Source organism: Phoenix dactylifera, chromosome 2, assembly GCF_009389715.1.
Source record: "Phoenix dactylifera cultivar Barhee BC4 chromosome 2, palm_55x_up_171113_PBpolish2nd_filt_p, whole genome shotgun sequence".
Taxonomy (NCBI): Eukaryota; Viridiplantae; Streptophyta; class Magnoliopsida; order Arecales; family Arecaceae; genus Phoenix; species Phoenix dactylifera.
The window spans coordinates 7,643,660-7,663,452 of record NC_052393.1 but is presented as its reverse complement, the minus strand read 5'-3'; the positions used below and the strand labels follow the sequence as shown (position 1 = coordinate 7,663,452).

Below are 19,793 nucleotides of genomic sequence, written 5' to 3'. Positions count from 1 at the left end.
ACCATCGGTAATCTGATCCATCGTAAGATTCTCCTTATAGTAAGAATAAGCAATGTAAGATACATTGAGGTTCTAGATAATATGCAAAATAATTAAGATGCATAGGTATAGGTGGCAGTAACCAAAGATTATAAGTCAATCTGCCTAATAGCTATGAAAAACATTGATGGTATATAGGACATTCTCCCAAGCCTTGCTTGGCTTATAGATAGTTTATTCAAATATATGGTCAAGAAAATCATTAGTGACGCGTGAACGCTGAGAATAACATATTTTATAAGCTAATATATTGGTCTACCATCATTTTTTCCCTCAAGCAAAGAAAACAAAGGTCCTCCTTACCATAGCATGACATGTGTCCAAAAGGAAGTGTAGAGTTTTTTTTTTTTTTTTGCTAATAAAAAGGGGAAGAGGGGAGGAAGAGACAAGCTCACCCCCGCGTAGCAGCCCCCACCCGCCAGGAGAATGTTCGATGCGGGTAGAAATGACCGTGTGTTGGGCACCCAGGCCGGTTTTACTCATATCCTCCCCACCCGTGGGCCGGTTCGGTTATCCGATCCGACCTTCCGTGTGAGTACGTCACACCTGGCACCACCCAGGCTACCAGCCGACCAGTAGCGCTTCCAAACCTCGTATCCAGGCGTGGGGCATCCGATCCCCAAATTTAATCGACGCCCGTGCATTTCGAACCTGAAATCGCTTAGTTGGAAGCAAACGCCCCGTTCCAACTGGGCTACCACCTTGGTGATGAAGTGTCAAGTTTTCGTAGGAGGGCCGAAAACAATAAAAGAGTGGGATTACTCACTCAAAAGATAAAGTAGAAAAAACAAAAAGAGGAATGAATGAGAGTAAAATTGAACTTAGGTAAAGTATGTTCAAGTCGGTATGTCCATACAAAATTGCATAACTAACTGTTATAACATAATCATTATTTCCCTTCAACGAAGATGTTTCACAAGGATTAGAATGCACCTTATATAAACATGTAAAGGATTTTGTTTTATAAAGCACCTTATGCAAACATGTAAGTATGTTGGAATTTAACAAGTTCATGGTTATTATGCTTGGCATATTCTCAATTTAGGGAGGAACAATAGTATAATATATAATCTACTACTTAAATGAGACTTATGTGTTGGAATAATCACCTCAAAAGAACTCAAATAAACCATAAGTAATTTAATTTCACTAGAACAACCAGTTTCGATGCATACCTCTTCGAAGTCGTTTCCTTTCGATCCACAATAAAATAAATAATATCCGTAGATCGGTTCGAGGCGTGTAGTTAGTATTTTTTAAAGTGATTCGCCTTCTTACGTGCACCGGATTCTGGTGATCTCTCTCCAAGATACAACGGACCGCTGAATTTATCGACGTGCACAATACTACAATTTTTTTTGAACTCGGCAGGAACTTTTCTGTATGCTCGTGCCCATAGATTGAAGAAACAAAACTTTGAAATAGAAAAAAAGAAAGATGAGAGAACTTTTTTTTTTTTTTTCCCTCTCGGTGTGGTCTTCTATAGGCTTCACCCCTTCAACGTTTCTCAAGAGTGTTTTAAATGAGTTGTCAAATTAAGTTCTTCGGCAGGCAGCTCTTCATGAATGAGTTTAAATGGAGGAACTATTTTATAACCATTCTGATGAGAGATGTTTCAAATTTCAAAAAAAAACCTCTTACACTTATGTTCATGATCGATTTCGAAAAGAACATTAACAAATTATGATGGGTCTCTTGAAGCTATATTACCTCTGCTGGAAGTTCGGAGCAGATGGAGATATACAAATTAAATAAAAAAGGTGGATCAAATGGCTAGCTAGGCAAACCCCACCATCCGCAATCATGCAAATACAAAATATTATCATGACACGGCACCAATAAACAATCATGACGTGGCGCACACCACGGAAGATCAACGGCAAGGATAAATTATATTACACTGCGTGCCCACGCGATCGCATGTATAAATAATCAGCCATTCTGCAGCAGTACATCGAGATAAGCGCCTGTCTCCGAACTCCGGAGTCCGGAGGCGCCGTCAAAGTAAACCCTAGAAATCCTAGCATGCTGCGATCCACCACGGACCCGCCTCGTGCTCTCCATGCTCTTCTTCTTTTCCTTCTTCCATGGGGTAAGGAACTCTCTATCTCACCGCCCTCCTCTCCGTCGATTTGTAGGGACTAAACGGTTGTTTATGCCGCAGCTGTGGTGGAACTGGCATTCGGGGAGGAAGGGTTCTGCTCCGCTTCTCTATCCACCACCGACTCGAACTCACAGCCTCTCTACTGGAAAGTCACAAACCCTACCCTTTTGCCGACCCACCTCCAAGGTAAGCCTGAGGCCAATGGTTTTGATTCGACTCTCACTGATTCTGGCTGCTTGCTGAGTTTTCGTGTTCTTTAATGGTCCAGAGTGGGTTTTGTATTTCGGGAATCAGAAATGTTGGTAATTTGATGTATAGTTTGTTTAGAAGCGAGGGTTTTGTGATTTCATGGGAACTAAATTTTCTTTCTCTGATTAGTTATAGAATTGATAGAAATTATGGAACTTGATACCACGACTGATGCCAAAGTCCACAATATGTTGAAGAGAAAATTCAATGCTATTTGGCATGGAGAGAAGCATATCGATGATTGCTGCTTCACAATTAAGATACAATCTCACCTTTTTTTCTGCTGTTCATGATAATGAACGTTAGATTTATATTTGTCAAATTCGGTCACAGAAATACATGCAATTCTCTGCATATTATTTAAGCAAAAGGTTGTTCCAAATTTTACTCAGGTTTTCTTTTTGTCACGCCCTTTTGTTCATATTCTCACTTAGACTGGATAGAACCTATGGAATTTAAGCTATTTGTGTAGATAACACGAGGTCCTGTCTGCTATATTTTTTTTATTGGATCCAGAATTGTGGCCCAGTAGATTTTATCATGAAAAACTCATGCTAGGAATATCAGTTGATGATCTGGTTTCAATGGATTTGGAGGCTTCAAGGGATGGCGTAGGACATAAAATGAAGCTTAATGATGATTGGCAATGGGTTTTAGGGACTTGCAAGATATCTAACATGCAACTATGCAAGGAACATGATAATAGAGATAATATGGTCTGAGATAAATGATCCAATCATCTGAATTCTATAGAAGATAGGTATGGTAGAGTCAACTATAAGCTAGATGGAAGTGTTTAACTTTAGACTTGACATTTCAGCATGAAAGGTTGGTCAAATATGTGACAATGTATTTCTTCCTAATTTGTATTGAAGCTACGTGACTGGTATGTTTCCATGAGAAGGAAAAAATCTTTTGAAAACAAGGTTTGATTCTCATTGGTTATACAACAATTTTTTTTATACACACATTATTACGAGAGAATAGGCTGTGACTAAAGCTTTGAAATTATGATCACATCAGTCACCTTAAATATAGTTCCTCATCTTTTATCTAGTTTGTGGGTGGAAATCTCATCATCTATCATCTTTACTCATTGCCTGGCAGATTTACCGGGATTTACACGAAGTGTCTATAAAAGAGATCATGCTCTTATAACACCAGAAAGCCATGTATTCAGCCCTTTGCCAGATTGGTATTTCCATTTTATTTCTTCTCAAAGTTTTATCTGATAATCAAATCTAATGTTAAGTACCATCCTGAATTTTTTCATTCATTTTGTAGGATTAATACGTTGGGAGCATATTTGATCAGTCCGGCAATGGGTTCGCACTTTACAATGTACCTGACAAAGATGCAAGGTGTGTATCAAGTAATATCCTTTTTCGTTACATCACATAATTTGAAATACAGAAGATGCATTTCATAAAGAGTGAAGTCACGAGTTAGTATGAGCATTACATGATTACTAGTGAAGTGTCTGGGAAGAAGTTTAAATTTATACCTACATTCAACCAATTGGAATTAGCTGAATGTCCCGCTTCAATTGATTTTGCAGCTTCTTCTCTACGAAATTAGTAAGAACTGTTTTTGTAAGTGTGAGCCTTCCAATTGGAGCAGTGCAGCAAATTGCAATAGTCTGGGTGGCCAAATATCCTGTTACAATATGCAAATAGTTGACTGAATAAACCATTAATATTTTTGTGGCACACATGTTTGTATTTTTGCTACGCGCTCAAATATCTTTGCACCTTTGGTTTAATAATATCTGCAGCTTTATTCATTCTTGTTGTTAGGGATTTCTCTCCACTCGACAATGCAAACTTATTGTCATGCATCATAGTTTATAATTAATACATTTCTAATTGGCGCCATCTTTTAATGCAGAGAATTCAAAATCAGGATTACCCCCAGAAGATGTTGAAAGGTGCACTTTCTTTTATCTATTTGCTTATATAGAATGGTTATTTCCACTGCCGATTATAATGTCCAACATCTTGCTTCGTGCAATGTCTACATGCAGAGTTGTAACTATCTTCATCATGCTGTATTTATCAGTAAAAGCCAATAATATATCGGAATTGTAGATTGAAGTGTAATCAATGGAAGAAGGGAAATGCTAAACATAGATAAGAGAAAAAATGATAATCTGTAAAAGCCAATAATATATTGATCTGTAGACTTAACTGTAATAAATGGGAAAAGGGAAATGCTAAACATGGATAAGAGAGGAAAAGAAAATCTCAAACTGAGAAACACCAAAATGGAGTATGGAAGGTTTTTTAAGGATATTTACCATTTTGTCATTCATAAACAAAAACAGTCAATCAAATATATTGCCTGTACATGCTCAGGATAATATTTTCTTGATCTTAGATGGTATACCTACTTAGGGAATCTAATGCAGCTTCTTATATGTTTTAGAACTTTTTTTTGCTAAATCCTGCTATTTTGTCAGAAGGGTTATTGCTTCCACTTATCTAAAGTCAAAAATAGGGCATCTCTGATTTCTTGATATAAAAAGCTAAGGGTCTTAACTCTTAACTCTTAAGTATGGAACTAGAGCAATTATCAGGAGTACGGTGTTACCATTAAGATTAATCAGTCAAACTGGTAATTTAAGTAAAATGATGAAACTTAGGGTTTAGACAGCAAAGATAAAGAGATTTTAGTAACTGAAGTACTAACTGGTGACCGGGAAAGAGTATCATTGAAGAATTCTTCTCTCCAAAAGGACCTAGGAGCCGTGACCTAGCACTAAAAATATAATTTTCATTGCTGAAGCACATACCAGGAAAAATAAAGTGGAAATATCAAGAAACACTTATGAAATATATGAAATTATGAATACTTTGACTTGTTCATTATGTGTGCATATACGACCTTCAGATGCGCTAAAGGCAATATAATTGATTAAAAATCACTAAATTGAATACTGCCTTGTTGCCTTGTGCTCAAATTTTTTGAATCGCTCTCTGTCAAAATAAGACTTTATAGAAACTGAAACAAACTACCACATGACTCACTCAAAACTTACATGACCAACCAAATAGTCAGATGATGATCTCCGACAGACTTTAACCTAAACCACCTTTATATTAAATATCAATGGGCTCCTTTTAGGACTTTTCTTTTGCCTGAAGCTCGCCAATAACCAAAGAGGGTAACTGTTATTTCTCTGTCCTCCTTTCTATTCTCCAGCCAATGTTTTGGAGATTTAATTTTCCTTGTTAACCACATATGTGATACATATTCACCTATTTTGCCTCAGCTGCATTCTGTAACATCCCATGGTTGATCTTCATCTATTTCATTCTCTAATTTAGCATCACTTTCTTAACTTTTGTTTTTGATATGTTTTAATGAACCATCCAGGTTTGTGTTTGTCATTCAAGGCAGTGCTATTTTGTCAAATAATTCTGGAATTAACCATAAATTACCTGTAAGATCTTATTCATTTTTGAGTGATTTTTCATATTATTTTCATGTTCTTAGTTACTGCTTGTCTTTAAGATCAATATTTGAAAGTCCAGTTTCTCATTTGGGTCAGCAGTGATGTGGATTTTTCTGCTGCAAAATTTTAGAATTTTGGATTTGTCTTGGCTAGTGTTGTCATGTGGGTGTATAGTGTGAGGAGACGTGCATATCTGCAGACCTAATGGTTATGGTTAGTGGATGATATGCAATTCACTTAGAAGATTCTTAACTGCATATTGGGTAGCGTATGCTGACATTTCATGCTTCCAACTTAATTGCTGCTTCCATAGCCTGCACAAAGTCTAAGATCTGAATATTTTATGCAAGATTTTAGTTGCAGAAATTTCTTCATTTGCAGGGAAAAATTGGTGCTAGATTGCTAAATCTGGTTTCAGCAATGGATCACTTGGAGAATAGTATGAAAGAATTCTTGAAAAAGATAGGAGGAAATATCAGACATAAAGGCGGGAATAAGTGTTTTAGGTTTAGCGGGAGTGTCTTTATGATATTGCAGGGTTTGGAGTAAAAATCTTAAGACCATTCAGCTGTATTATTAGCAGATGGTGGAAATTGGATGCAACAAGAATGAGAGTTTTCTGAATAACTGATTAGTGTAGTTGCAATCATTGGGGAGTATGTTTGTAAAAGCACTAGGTAAATGTGGTAGGATGACACATGCATAAGCATGTAATATGTTGACTTTCCCCCAGAAGTTGTGAGGTTTGAAGGTGGTAGGTGGAAGACTTTTCTTATAGTTTGCTAACCAATGATTATATAACTTGAGATCTTGAATCTATGTCATGGACACAGTGATATACACGAATAGATAAGTACATCCACATAATACATCCATATATTTATATAAAAAATCACGGATAATTTTTTGTTCAAAAGCGATCACAACCTTCAATTCTTATTGACTTAATCATGACCATTTGAACTACACTTCCAATCTTCACTAGACACCAAGGTTTTAAATACTGGTGTGATGGTGGGGCAGCCCACCATCCCAAATGTTGAGAGTTGAGACAAGGAACCATCACGAGTGTTTGGATTGGACGAATCTGGATATAGAGTGGGACGGGATGAGACATCCACCATCTTGAGCGTCGGTACGCAGGGTATCCCATTCCATATAAAAACTAGGATAGTCTTATTCTATAGTATTTAAAACTTTGCTAAAAACACTCTCAATTTATCTTACTAGTATGTAAAGCACCAACAAATTCTGTACATGGGCATTCTTGACTTCTGGATTTTATTAAGCATTTCTTGACCATTTTAATAATTTCTATTTATTTTACACTAGTTAGGAGGCACCAAACCAAATTAACCTGACTAGGAACCATTCCCAGGTGTTAAAATAGTTCCATTTAGTCAAGATTATGACACACATTGTATTCTATCTGTTTGGTAATACCAATCAATCTCAGTGCTGGACTTAGAATGACATTCATGTCATTTTAGATTGCATTAATTTATGAGTTTAACATCTCAGTATTGCTGCAGGCTCAGAGGTGGAGGTTACAACGTAGCATAATTGTAGTTAGTGACAGAATATTGAGGGACACTTAAAAACTGTTATAATCAAGAAACTATTTGCATCTGTTTATATGATAAATATTTCTGGATTCATCTTTATTGCATGCATGTCTTTATGTTACTCTCGCCGCCTGCTTTAAGTTATTTTTTAAGATTATTGTTTATTTTTGTATATTGCTGAACTTGTGCTGCTCTTTGAATTCAGGCACAAACTAAATTAGCATTTTTTTACTGTTTCATTGAGTTCCCAAAATGTGGGAGTTGATCATCCTTCTCTTGAATGTAGGTGGACTCATATGCATATTTGCCCGCTAATGTGGAGCATACATTGAAGTGTGACAAAACAGCTACCCTCATCATCTTTGAGCGGAGGTTGCTTTTCTCATTAATTCGGAAAAGTTCATAAATAACAAGTTCGTGCATTGTACTTGAGAAGTTTTCTGTTCTTGTTTAACCATGTCTTTGCACATAATACATTCTTTGAAATTTCACTTAGTAATCAAACTCCTGCAATTGTTCATAAAATGTTTAACGGACTGGAACTCTAAGCTTATATCTTTTTCACTTATTGATAGCTATTTGTTAAGCCCAAGATCTGACGAACCGGCCGGTTCGAACCGGTCCGGCCTATAATCGGTACGCCGGAGCAGTGAAAATCGGTACAGGCCGATTCTATGCCGGAGACGAAGAAGACGAAGAGAAGGAGAGAGAGCGCGGGGAAGAGAGCGAGGGAGGAGACTTGTGGTCGCCATCGGAGAGCCGCGGAGGGACGGCGGAGGCCGGGAGGGCGGTGGAGCCTGCGGGGGGCAGGGAACCCGTAGGGGTGCGGCGGAGGATGCGGCTTTTTAATTTGGGGATTTTAAGTGAAGTCGGCAAATCGGATGTCGACTTCACTTAAAAATCTCCAAATTAAAAAGCCGCAGCCACGCCCCGCGGGCCTCCGCCGCCCCTCCGTGGCTCTCCGATGGCGTCGACAGGTCTCCTTCCTCTCTTCTCTGTACTTTCTTCTTCTTCTTCGGCTCCGGCGGAGAAGAGCGGGCCGGTTCATACCGGCCGGTTCCGGAACGAACCGGAACCGTACCGGTCCGGTAGGCGACCGGTACGCCTACCGGATCCGGTACCTACCGGATCCGGTACGGCGAACCTTGGTTAAGCCACTTGTGAAGTTGCACATTTTTTATTTCTACTTCAGGACATCATCCAATTTGTTTCCCACCTCTCAGCCCCCTCCCCGCCACCCAATTCTTTCTGCTCCTTTCCCTTTTCAACAAACATTTAAGAGCCATGCAAACCTCTTTGATTTAGGTATGCCATCCTGCAAGATCACTATCCTGAACAAATTATTGGTTCAACAGACAAGCAGCCACTTCTTGAAACTCCAGGGGAGGTAGATATTTTTGCCCTTTCATCCACTTATGTTCTATTTTCTGGATTCGGCAGTAGATAGAATGTTTTGAGATTTGATTATTCTGAATATCCTTTTGCATCTCGTTTTTTTGGCTATTAGTCTTCTTGCCTTATCACTAGTCCTTTTTCCACTATTTGTGTGCTGAATAAATTCTGCATCTTTGGTTTTATCTTTTGTATTTTACCTGTTTATTTAGGTATTTGAACTGAGAAAACTGCTGCCTACTTCAGCTTCATATGATTTTAACATCCATGTAAGTCAATTTTGTACTAATCTGAGATTCTTTTGCTCATACTTTTTGCTGCTTATTTTAAATATGGTGTTAGAAATTTTGAATCTCCAGTTTATTGATATGATGACTTAGATGGACTATGCAAAACTTGAGATGACCATTGTCTTCTGGATGCTTGTCATGGATGCCAAGTGTCGGATTTTGGAATCTCCAAAAATCTACGCAAATGACCATTAGGTATCTGTAGAAGTATGGAATTTTATGAGGAGCTTTTAATTGGTGTTTTCCTAATGTTGTGGGAAGGGATAGAAGAGCTATTGGACAGATGACATGATTATGCAATATTTGCACTGTCATAAAGTAGCTACAAGGCCACTTGTAAGTTGTGAGGCAGGTGGTTCTTCAATACTAATTCAAATGGAGTTTGCTACCAGTTATTGGCAGATGATTGTAGTCGAAGAACCGGTATCCAGAAAAGATTGGTGATGGAATACTAGATTTTCAATCTTTACAGATCATAAATTGTACATTTCCTGGTAATCCAGTTAAAAAATTGGAAATGATGAAATAATATAAATTGGTGATGAAATGCATTAGCTGAACAGAATTAGAAGGGTGAAGTGGGACATATTGGACCTCTCTTGAAGCCTCTGGATGTTCATGTGGCATTCTAAGTCTATGTACAGGAATTCTGCTATCTTCTGGGAGATCAAGTATTTTCATTTTTCAGTCAAGTTCACCTACAAGAATGATGGAGTACAACGGAATTTAACATCATTATTATTCAACAAATGTAAAATGTAAGCATCAGTTCTGGTTGGAGTTGGACGGTATGGAAAGGCAGTGCCTTGATAAATGAGTGGTAAACTTTCTATCTGCCCCATGTATGTCTATTTTGGCAACAACTTTAGTACTCCATTGGTATATCTAACTGACTATGCCCTTATGTTGAAATATTCCTAATTAAATCATCATAATAGATGATCTACACCATCCTTAATACCTAAAAGATAATACTTAAGTATTTTAGCTGGTCCTTACCTTATCATCGATTGTTCAAACATTGATAGTTTTCTATAGCTTGCATTTCCTCTTCTCCTGATCAAGATTTAGAAGTTTCCATAGTAGTTTGATAGGAACCCAATTCCTATCTATGATATTTCAAGCAAAATAAATTAGGAAAATAGAGAAAATAGGTAGAAGAAGGAAAATTCAATCACTTCAAGGGGATTGGGACCTCCAATAGCCTTTAAGCTGATTTTATTAAATTGATCATGCGTTTAGATGGCCCCTTGGGCAATACAGAGATTCATGACTACTTATCCTACAAGAATAAGGAAAAGCAAAATAGGAAATATGAAGTAGCCAATCTCTAATAGACTTGGACTACTCTAAAACTAAACTCCTATCCTAAATCAAAATAAGGGTATTAACTTATGAAACCTATCATTGCCTCCTCTTTCAAAACGACCTTGTCGTCAAGGTTAAATTCTTCTAGGATGTGCATGGCAATCACATTCATCTTTGTTATCTTGTGAAGTGTCAATGGGTGCAGGCTCAATAAGGGAAAAATTTCATTTGCAACAGAGCCCTTTTTGCTGCTTTTCATTACAATGCGAACGTAAGTCTTTGTTTGTTCTTTCCATGAGCTCCTCTTGTGTAAGCCGGTTAACATGTTTGTTGTTGAGTGCATCTTCTTGAAACACTGCAAATTGCTTGCTATTTGCTACAATTTGCTCTTTTACTCAAGATCTAACTATTTCGTTAAGTCTTTCATCTTGTAATTGGGCAAAAGAAGTAGCTGCTATTATAGTATGGGGCTTAGACATCCTGACCTCAAAACGAGTATCTAAGCAAGTCCAATAAAAGTTCCACCAAGCTGTCGTTCCAATCAATCACGAGGTCATTCATGAGCTGCTCAAAATGACTTTGATATTCCAAAACAGTTGTTGTCTGATAATTTTTTGCAAGCTTGCCATCGACATTCTCATATTCAAAAGGACCCAAACAGACAATGAGTTCAACAAATTCTTCCCCATGTAGGAAGCCTATGGTATGACTCAAACTGATCATATCACTAGATTGCTCACTAGTAAGATTGATAGGAGCAATCTCAACTTTTGAAATACATGTAATACCATGAAAACAGAAGTAATTTTCTGCTCTTGATATCCAACCTGGCGGATCACCATCTTGCCATGGAGGAAACTCCACTTTCATGCAAGGGAAACTAAAATTTTTATGGTGACGTATACCTTTATCTTTAGCATTTCTAGTATCCTTTGCATAGAGGTGCTGGCCTTGCATATCCTCCATTTTTGGTTCAGGAGGCTCTTTGGGAATGACAATGGATGCTGAAGTCAAATCGTGATGATCCTTGCAAAATTGTTCAAAGGCTTGAGTGATTGTGGCTAGCAGGAATTCCTTTAGTGGATTGAGCTTGTGATCAAATTTGGCCTCCAATCATGCTTCAGATTCGGTCCCATTGTGAGTCTCTTGTTCGGCTATTTGCTTGTTTAGAAAAACTTCCTGTATCTATGCTGCAGGACTCTAGATCTGTCATACCAAACCTTTTCTTCTGATTTTATGTGTGAGTCATGCACTAGGAAAGATGCTCTGATATCAAGCTGATAGGAATTCAATTCCTCTCTATGTTATTTCAGTCAAAATAAAATAGAAAATAGGAATGGTAGGTAGAAGAAGGGATATCCGATCACTTTGAGTGGATTGGGGCGTGTAAAAGCCTTTAGGTTATTTTTATTAAATCGATCAAGTGTCTAGATGGCCCCTAGGGCATTACAATATTTATTCATGACTACTTATGCTACAAGAATAAGGAAAAACAGAATAAGAAATATGAGGTAGCCAATCTCTAATGGACTCAGACTCCTCTTAAACTAAACTCCTAACTTAAATCAAATCAAAATTATAATACTAAATTAAGAAACATATCATAGTTAAATAAAAAAGAGAAAAGAAAATCCTCTCAAGTTGCAACCAGTAAGTGCGAAATATAACTTACTTAAAGTGCCTATAAACCTTTTTTTTTAAAATGTAGCAAATGTTAGTGCAAGAGAAAAGGTTTGTTTTTCTCTTTTTAATATAAAATGCCATTTAATAGTCGACTTCTTATCATGCACATTATTATTCAAATTAGACCTATCATTTAGATTTATATATACCAAGGATTGAAGTACTAGTATCAGTATCTATGCCAGTGCCTTACTGATATGCCACGAGCTAGTATGTTATGATACCATACAGCACCTGGGGGATGGGTGCACTGTACCAATATTGTTACCTTACTGATAAGGTATTGTGTGGCTGTATGGACCAGTATGAACCGGTACTTAAATCCTCGATTTATTTGCCTATATCATACAAAACTATCCTCATCTTGAGAATTTTGGTGGTTAGGTGCTGGACAATGTGGGGCACCTCGACATCTGGCACCAATGCCAAGTGCCTAGGTATCACTGCACCAAGGCATAGTTGTGTTCTGTCATTGTTTTAAGTTTATTGCACTTACGGTGCCTGTGTCCATGCTTGTTTGGGCACAGTATGTAAGCACCACTTACGTTGGATGTCATTTAAATGCAAAAAAGCTAGAAATATACATACAAATAAAGAACTCATATTTTTTAAAAATCAATAAATATTTTAAATTTATTTAAGATGTTGTAGCTAGTATTTACTGGATCTCTGCAATAATTTATCTGCCATTTTTGTTGTGAGCTTTTAGCATAATCCTACTAAGAAGCATCTATACTATCAAGAAAATGTGGCTGAAAGTCCTAGGAGCCACAAAAAAATTTATTCTCAATATGCTAAAAGCGTAAGAATTTTGTCTCCCCTCCATGCAGATAATGGACTTCCAACCTGGAGAATATCTTAATGTGAAGGTTTGTCAACAATTATTTTGTCTGGCTATAAGTTCTGCTATGACGAGAGGCAACTAAAATGATGAAATCCTGCTTATGTAATCAATTGCTTTCTGAAGCGATTGAGAACGATTCTAGTAGCTGTTCTGGCCCTATTTTAAAGATAATGTAGATTTTTGTTGTGTTCCTTGTTGGAGCAGGAGGTTCATTACAATCAGCATGGCCTGCTGCTATTAGAGGGTCAAGGTATCTATCGCTTGGGTGATAGCTGGTAAGCTTGCGATTTGAAAAGCTATTATATTTATTCGAGAGTTGCTTTGTTGACATATCATTATGAATTTGCTGCTAATAAAGGTAGGAGCTCGTATAACAAGGCAACTCCATGTCTACATATTGACAGAAACTGGTGAAATTTTTGTCTTCCATAGTCTTGCTGACCGCACTACTTTGCAGAAGCTTCCATTGCTATTGTACATTAAAGAAAGTTAAATAAAATTACAAAAAAAAGAAAATTAATCTAATGTTATTGTTGGGAAGCAGATGCACAGGAATAAATCACCTCTTTCTTACATTTTCTTCTGTTTATGTTTTGACCTTGCATGGATGATTGAAGTTGTTACAAGTCAAATATAAGAAGAAATTTCTTCCTACATTTTTCTAAAGACCTTGTCTGGTAATGCACTTACAAGGATGTCTGCGTTTTTGCTATGCTTTTCTTCTGATATGTTTCTCTTATTTGTTAGAGCTAGCATTTTCCAACATAATAAACGCTTAACTGAGAAAAATTAAGGGAAGGTGTTTTGTTTAGAGAAATGTCAACATGACGGTCAAAGGGCTTTACATTCCTACTACCGAAAACCCTTTATTGTAAATCTCTTGCTGCTTCCTTCAGCATTTTCATAATGACTTTCCTAGTTCCATACTGCTTTGGATACTTTTATAGTTGCATCATCTTTTTGCTCTCTTAAAAACAGGTACCCAGTTCAAGCTGGCGATGCCATTTGGATGGCACCATTTGTACCTCAATGGTATGATTTTTCTTTAATTGTTGTTAGCAAGTCTCTTCAATTCTTCCATCACGGGTTGGCTTAAAACCTCAGATTCCTACTCTGATATACAGGTATGCAGCGCTGGGAAAAACCCGCTCAAGGTACTTGCTGTACAAGGATGTCAACAGGAATCCTTTGTAATCTAATGCAAATGCTCACATTTAAGACAGGATTCATATATCTGTTGATGTAGGTATATAATATAATAATCCAGGAACTGCTTTCTTTTATTTTGTTGAGTTCACCTTGCCATTGTCCAAAGGCAAGAACATTATTGTATTAAATGCTGATTCCATAGATGATTGTCATAGTAAAGATAGTATTTTGAACTCGAAATCTTATATAAAGGTATGAAAAGGTGCGCATTGTATTGTTTGCCTTGCCTGCCGAATTTGAAGATCTGGGCATTTGGGAACCATTCAGCGGGAATCCAAGAATCGGAATCATCAAATAATCTGGAGAATCTGCCTACAGTTCAAAGAGAGCTTGGATTATCAAAAACTGTAGAAGTTCTGACAGAATTAAGTTAGCATTCTTGAGATATCCATATGCTTATCCATGTAGAACAAGCATAGGAGAGGCTGAGACAATAAATGACTGCAAAATTACCACTTGCAAAAATAGCAGATGGTATCTTTGACTTTGGTGCGCGCAAGTGATTCTTGAATAAATCAAAATTTACATGGAAATAACATTGAGGTAGATCGAGTATACCAAATTCTCCCAAACTCTAGAGGTGTTCTATTTTAAATTTTTAATTGCCTCGAACCACGTGTGTAATTAGATTTACTCTAAGAAATCAGATGCACTAGCTCTTAGCAAAGGGTCACAAATACAGATTGCTAAGATAATTGGTACAAGATACTTGTTTTTTTTTTCTGGATTTTATGTTGGGGACGTGAGGTTTAATCTCGTATGAAATAATTAATGGCAGATAAACATGCTAATATACTCGTTGGTCCCAAAATTTAAGCAAAGTGTTTAAGTTGAATCGGATTTTGGATTGTATCTTCTCCTCGTGGGCCTCAAACTCTCATTTTTTCCCAACAAGTGATCAAAATCGATAACTGACGATCTTGCCAGTGCCAGTAAAAATCTGCTTACGTGTAAAAAATGGAAGTAGATGCATGATGCACTAGAGAAGAGTAACTAAGCAAGAAGTTAAAACCAGCTTACACACGAGAATGTTGAGGATCATATTGGAGGTCTAGTCCCAAATGGAGTACTCAGTGAGAGGTGGATGGATGGTGCACTCAAAAAGAGTAATTGGCCAGGAAAAATTGGATTCAACATGAAGGGGGAGAGTATCGAGAATCGCATGGGAGATTTAGTCCCACATGGAATAACTAGAGATAAATGGGTAAGAGGAGAATATTGAGAATAGCATGTGAAATTTTGTAACAACCCAGGACCTCACCCAAAATGGCTAGCTGGAAGGTATTATTTGGGTTCCTTGATCCTGTATAAGTACCCAAGATCTACCCAGCGAATAACCGATGTGGGACTAAACACACGCCTGCATGGGTCCTCACATACTCCCCCCGTTCAAGCTCTGACGTCCTCGTCAGGCTAAGGGTTCAAATCCATTCAAATCTAATCACAAACACCACAATTGGCTCGTGGTCAGCCCCAATGGATCCGTACTGCAATGTCCCCTAGTCCACATAGGTTATGGGCCGGGTCCGCTCTGATACCATTTGAAACAATCCAGGATCTCACCCAAAATAGCTAGCCGAAGTTTATTATTTGGGTTCCTTGATCCTGTATAAATACCCAAAATCTATCCAGCGAATAACCGATGTGGGACTAAACACACGCCTGCACGGGTCCTCACAAATTTAGTCCACATGGAATAATTATTAGTGAAAAGGGATATGGATGGTGCATTCTCATGGAATAATTTGTGGAATATTGAGAATCACATGCAAGATTGAGTCTCTTATAGAAAGAGTGGATGATGCATTCTTATGGAATAATAAGTGGAAAGGTTGATGGATGATGCATTCTTATGGAATAATTAGTAAAAGGTTGAATGATGGTGCATTGGAGAAAGAATGGTTGGGCGAGAAGTTAAAATCAGCTTATATTATGGTTTAATCTCCCATAGAATAATTAGTAGAAGGTAGATGGATAGATGATGCACTCAAGAAGAATAATTGGGTGGGAAGTTAAAATCGGCTCACACGTGAAAAGGGGAGAATGTTGAGGATCATATATGAGTTTTAGTTGAGGATTATGTATGAGATCTAGTCCCATATGGAATAAGTAATTGGAGGTAGATGAATTGATATATTAATTAGGCCCAAAGCCTAAGAAAACTTAATAACTTAAGATTTTGTATTTATTAAGGCCCTCAACAATTTATAAGACTTGGCCTCAGTTTTTAAAATTCATGATTAGTGCACATCTCTATTATAAGCTTGACTATGTTGCATGGTACGAGAGATTGATATACATCATGGGTGATCTTGTAGATATACATCATGGTACGAGAGATTGATGAACAACTCAGCCTGTCTACATTCTATCTTGAGAAAACTTTGAATGTACATTAGTTATGTCCATATCTAGTTAAAATTAGCAGAATCTAGAATCATGTTCTTTAGATCTTTTAGCAAGGCAAGTAGAGATGAGAAGCTATTGTCTCAAAAATGTGGAGTTCAGCCAAGTTTGTAAGTCATGACAATAAATGGCAAATGATTCAGCCTATTAAGTTCTTACAAGATATAGGATGGTCATGAAAGAATAATGACGCTACAATTCACATCCTCTTCCTTTTGAATTCAATCAGCAGTCCTTCGTGCATCGTTCAACAGTAGGCGACTAAACTCTAAAGTGGGACTGCGTCAGTAGATCCTATCATCTTTCTCTCTCTTATTCAATCACCAATTCACCCATCATTAATTAATGAATGAATGACAGTGGTGATTAACAGACTTCCCATTATCGGAGAGGATGATCAAACTTAAAATGCAAAACAAAAAAGAAAGATGGAAATTTTTCATTCTTCATAATTTCTACGCATAAAGTCATAAACAATCATTTTCATCTACATTAGGCATCACCTTTTAGTGGTATTGTGCAAAGATGAGAGCTTCAATTTGTATCAATAAGTTGAATAATATTTGAAAGAAAAAAAATGATAAGTAACATCATCAAGATCTCAGAAGCGTCAGAACCTAAGACACAGACTCCAGTCAAAGCTGTTATTCATTATTTCAATTTCTTTATTAGGCCTATCCATGAAAAAGACACCATGCACTGAATTATTCTTTCCCATTGACACATAAGTTTTAGTGTAAATAATATTAATAAAGTCACATAATAGTGAATTGTCGCATAAGTAATTGTTTGTCTGGTTATGATTTGAATTAAGTTAATACATGGACGCTCAGACAACAACCCATATATGATTCGAGTTATTAGATATGTACCATCTTTAAATCGCATATCGTTAAAAAATCCATAGTCTATACATCTAATGGTTAATAAAAAAATATTATTCTTTTTTTTTCGGTAGATGCATAAGCGTGAAATAGGTTAGAATTTTTAGATAATATTTTTTTATTTTTAGAAATAATAAATTATATCCAATAATTTGAATTATCAGTTTTTATGTGTGTGTGAAATAGGAGCCAAATTTCTAGTTCTTTATATAGTTTCAAAAACAGCATGTAAAATTTGCACCAATAATGTTCCCACCCTCTTGAAATTGGGAGCCAAAATTATTTGGTATAACGACAGCTCACACGCACCAGATGTAAGTACAAATAACAAAATCAGAAAAAAATAAATAATACAAAGATCGGGTACAGATGCATCGTTATCTTAAATAAATTCTCTTGAGTGATGGGCTGTAAATAAGACTATCCAGTCAGCGGCACTGTTCGTCTTTTTATAAATATATATAGCTTAGGTCATTTTTATCTTTAAAAAAAACTGCGATCATTACGTACTACCAAATTCAAACTTGCATCAGGATTTCAGCTTCGAATATATTCTATCACCGCGGCTGAGTTTCTTCAGTTTACCATTTTGTCGAACCTCGCCCACCGTGGCACGATACTAGGCGCCAAAACCATCGCTTTCATCCATCCGTCTAGTCCCATCCGAGCTTGTTCTGCTGCTCCGCGGGCAGCTATCCGGTGGCCGGCATTCCGTTATTCTGATGTGGATTTGAGCCGTTCGATGAAGAGATCAAGATGCAACTTACGGCCAGGATCGGTGAGTTTCGTTTAGTTCGAACTGCTTAGGGGGTATAGCACAACTCGCTCTCGTAACGCGCGCTCGCGTTGACCCGGATTAAAATGGTGTGGGCTCCTCCAGGCAACGGTTTTGTAGGTTTTGCATTCGACCCCTTTCCAAATTTTAAATGCGCAGACCGGTCTTTTCTCTTTCTCGTTCATATAATCTCATCTGGATCAATACAGCATTTGTTACTGTCTGTGAGAATAGCCTTCTTGATGGCCGTCAACTTGCTTGATGGCCGTTCCGTTCCATTGCCTGGTGGCCTATCATAGTCTTTCTTAGTTATTGATGGGGTTGTGTTGTAGGAAAATGAGACAGATGCTATGAAAGCCTTACATTTATTATTGAGTATGCGATGTTTAATTATAAAAAAAACTTTGTTGTGGAGTAATAATTTTCTCAAACAAATTTTTCAAATAGTTAAGCTAGACACAAGTTCTGTTTTGTTTCCCAGAGGTGTTATTTTTCCTATTGCGCCATCAAGAAAAGAGTAAAAAACTTTATATTCTTTAACAAGAATAAATTTTAATAAATGTATTGTCTAAATAATTTTAGAATATAGTTGTTACACTCTGCTAATCATGAAGCCCCTCGCTTGGAGAGATGGATGCTAATTGAGTAAGCTACTAATTATTGCTAATTATTTAAAAAATTATATCAAGCAAAATAAAATATTCCAAATAATATTATCCTAAATTTTTTTTACAAAATATAAGGGAGACGTCATTATTTGAATTAAAATCTGCTGTATGTAAAAAGTAGTGCGGGCCTAAGTTTTATTGGTTATTTTGTAGTATTCTTTAAGTGTGTCTAAATCACAATCAATGTTAAATCATAAAGGGCATCATTGTGAAGGACAATGAAGACATCAAAGAGCTATTAGTAATGGAATTGATATATTCATTTTTGGATGCATTTAATGGTAAAGATAAAAGTTAAAAATGACTTGCCACATGATGTGTAAAATAATTTTTTGTTAACTCGGAAATACTCAAGTATACGATAATATATAAAATGATTATAATTTTTAAATCATACATCTTGCTGCCATAATTATTTAATAAAATATTTTACTAACTATATCGGCCAAAGTAGTTGCAAAAATTCTATTCAAACATACTATTTTACTCATATCAAAATAGGAGTTTATAAAGAATCAAAAAAAAAAGAAGAAAAAAAGTTGAATGCTTAGGCAATCATCGCAGAATATGTCCTTGATAGGATATACTATTACAAACTATTTTAATATAATATTAATATCTGGCATGATTCATGTGATTCTCTTTGTAATACAATAATTAAGAAAACTATATTGATTTAAAATGATAAATCACTCCACTATAATCCCACACCCATTATTGTAGTCATTCTTCACAAGATTTTATTTTAAATTGAGCCGGTGTAAATTGCTAATTATATAAGAAGAACATATCCATTAACTAAGATATTTTAGGCTATCTCTTATTAACTAGATAGATAAGAGTGCTATTTTTTTCTTATATAAATACAAGATAGATTGTAAATTTTTCCTTCAATAAGGTATAGTTTAGACAAAATCTGAAGA

At 36.5% G+C, this 19,793-nt stretch overlaps 1 protein-coding gene across 3 annotated transcripts; it reads left to right on the top strand.

Moving 5' to 3' along the window:
- The first annotated feature begins 1,978 nt into the window (after positions 1-1,978).
- On the top strand, positions 1,979-14,351 carry LOC103710779 ((S)-ureidoglycine aminohydrolase). 3 transcript variants are annotated; one of them, XM_008796662.4, is made up of 13 exons: positions 1,979-2,131; positions 2,204-2,329; positions 3,500-3,587; positions 3,677-3,753; positions 4,280-4,319; positions 5,768-5,834; positions 7,698-7,783; positions 8,717-8,798; positions 9,016-9,072; positions 12,915-12,953; positions 13,133-13,203; positions 13,907-13,960; positions 14,053-14,351. In XM_008796662.4, the coding sequence occupies exons 1-13, from the start codon at positions 2,065-2,067 to the stop codon at positions 14,120-14,122; spliced, it is 924 nt and encodes a 307-aa protein (XP_008794884.2). In that variant the 5' UTR covers positions 1,979-2,064; the 3' UTR covers positions 14,123-14,351. The 3 variants fall into 3 exon arrangements, with proteins under 3 accessions (XP_008794884.2, XP_038975498.1, XP_008794886.2); XM_039119570.1 differs by lacking the exon at positions 12,915-12,953; XM_008796664.4 differs by lacking the exons at positions 12,915-12,953; positions 13,133-13,203.
- The last annotated feature ends 5,442 nt before the right edge of the window (positions 14,352-19,793 follow it).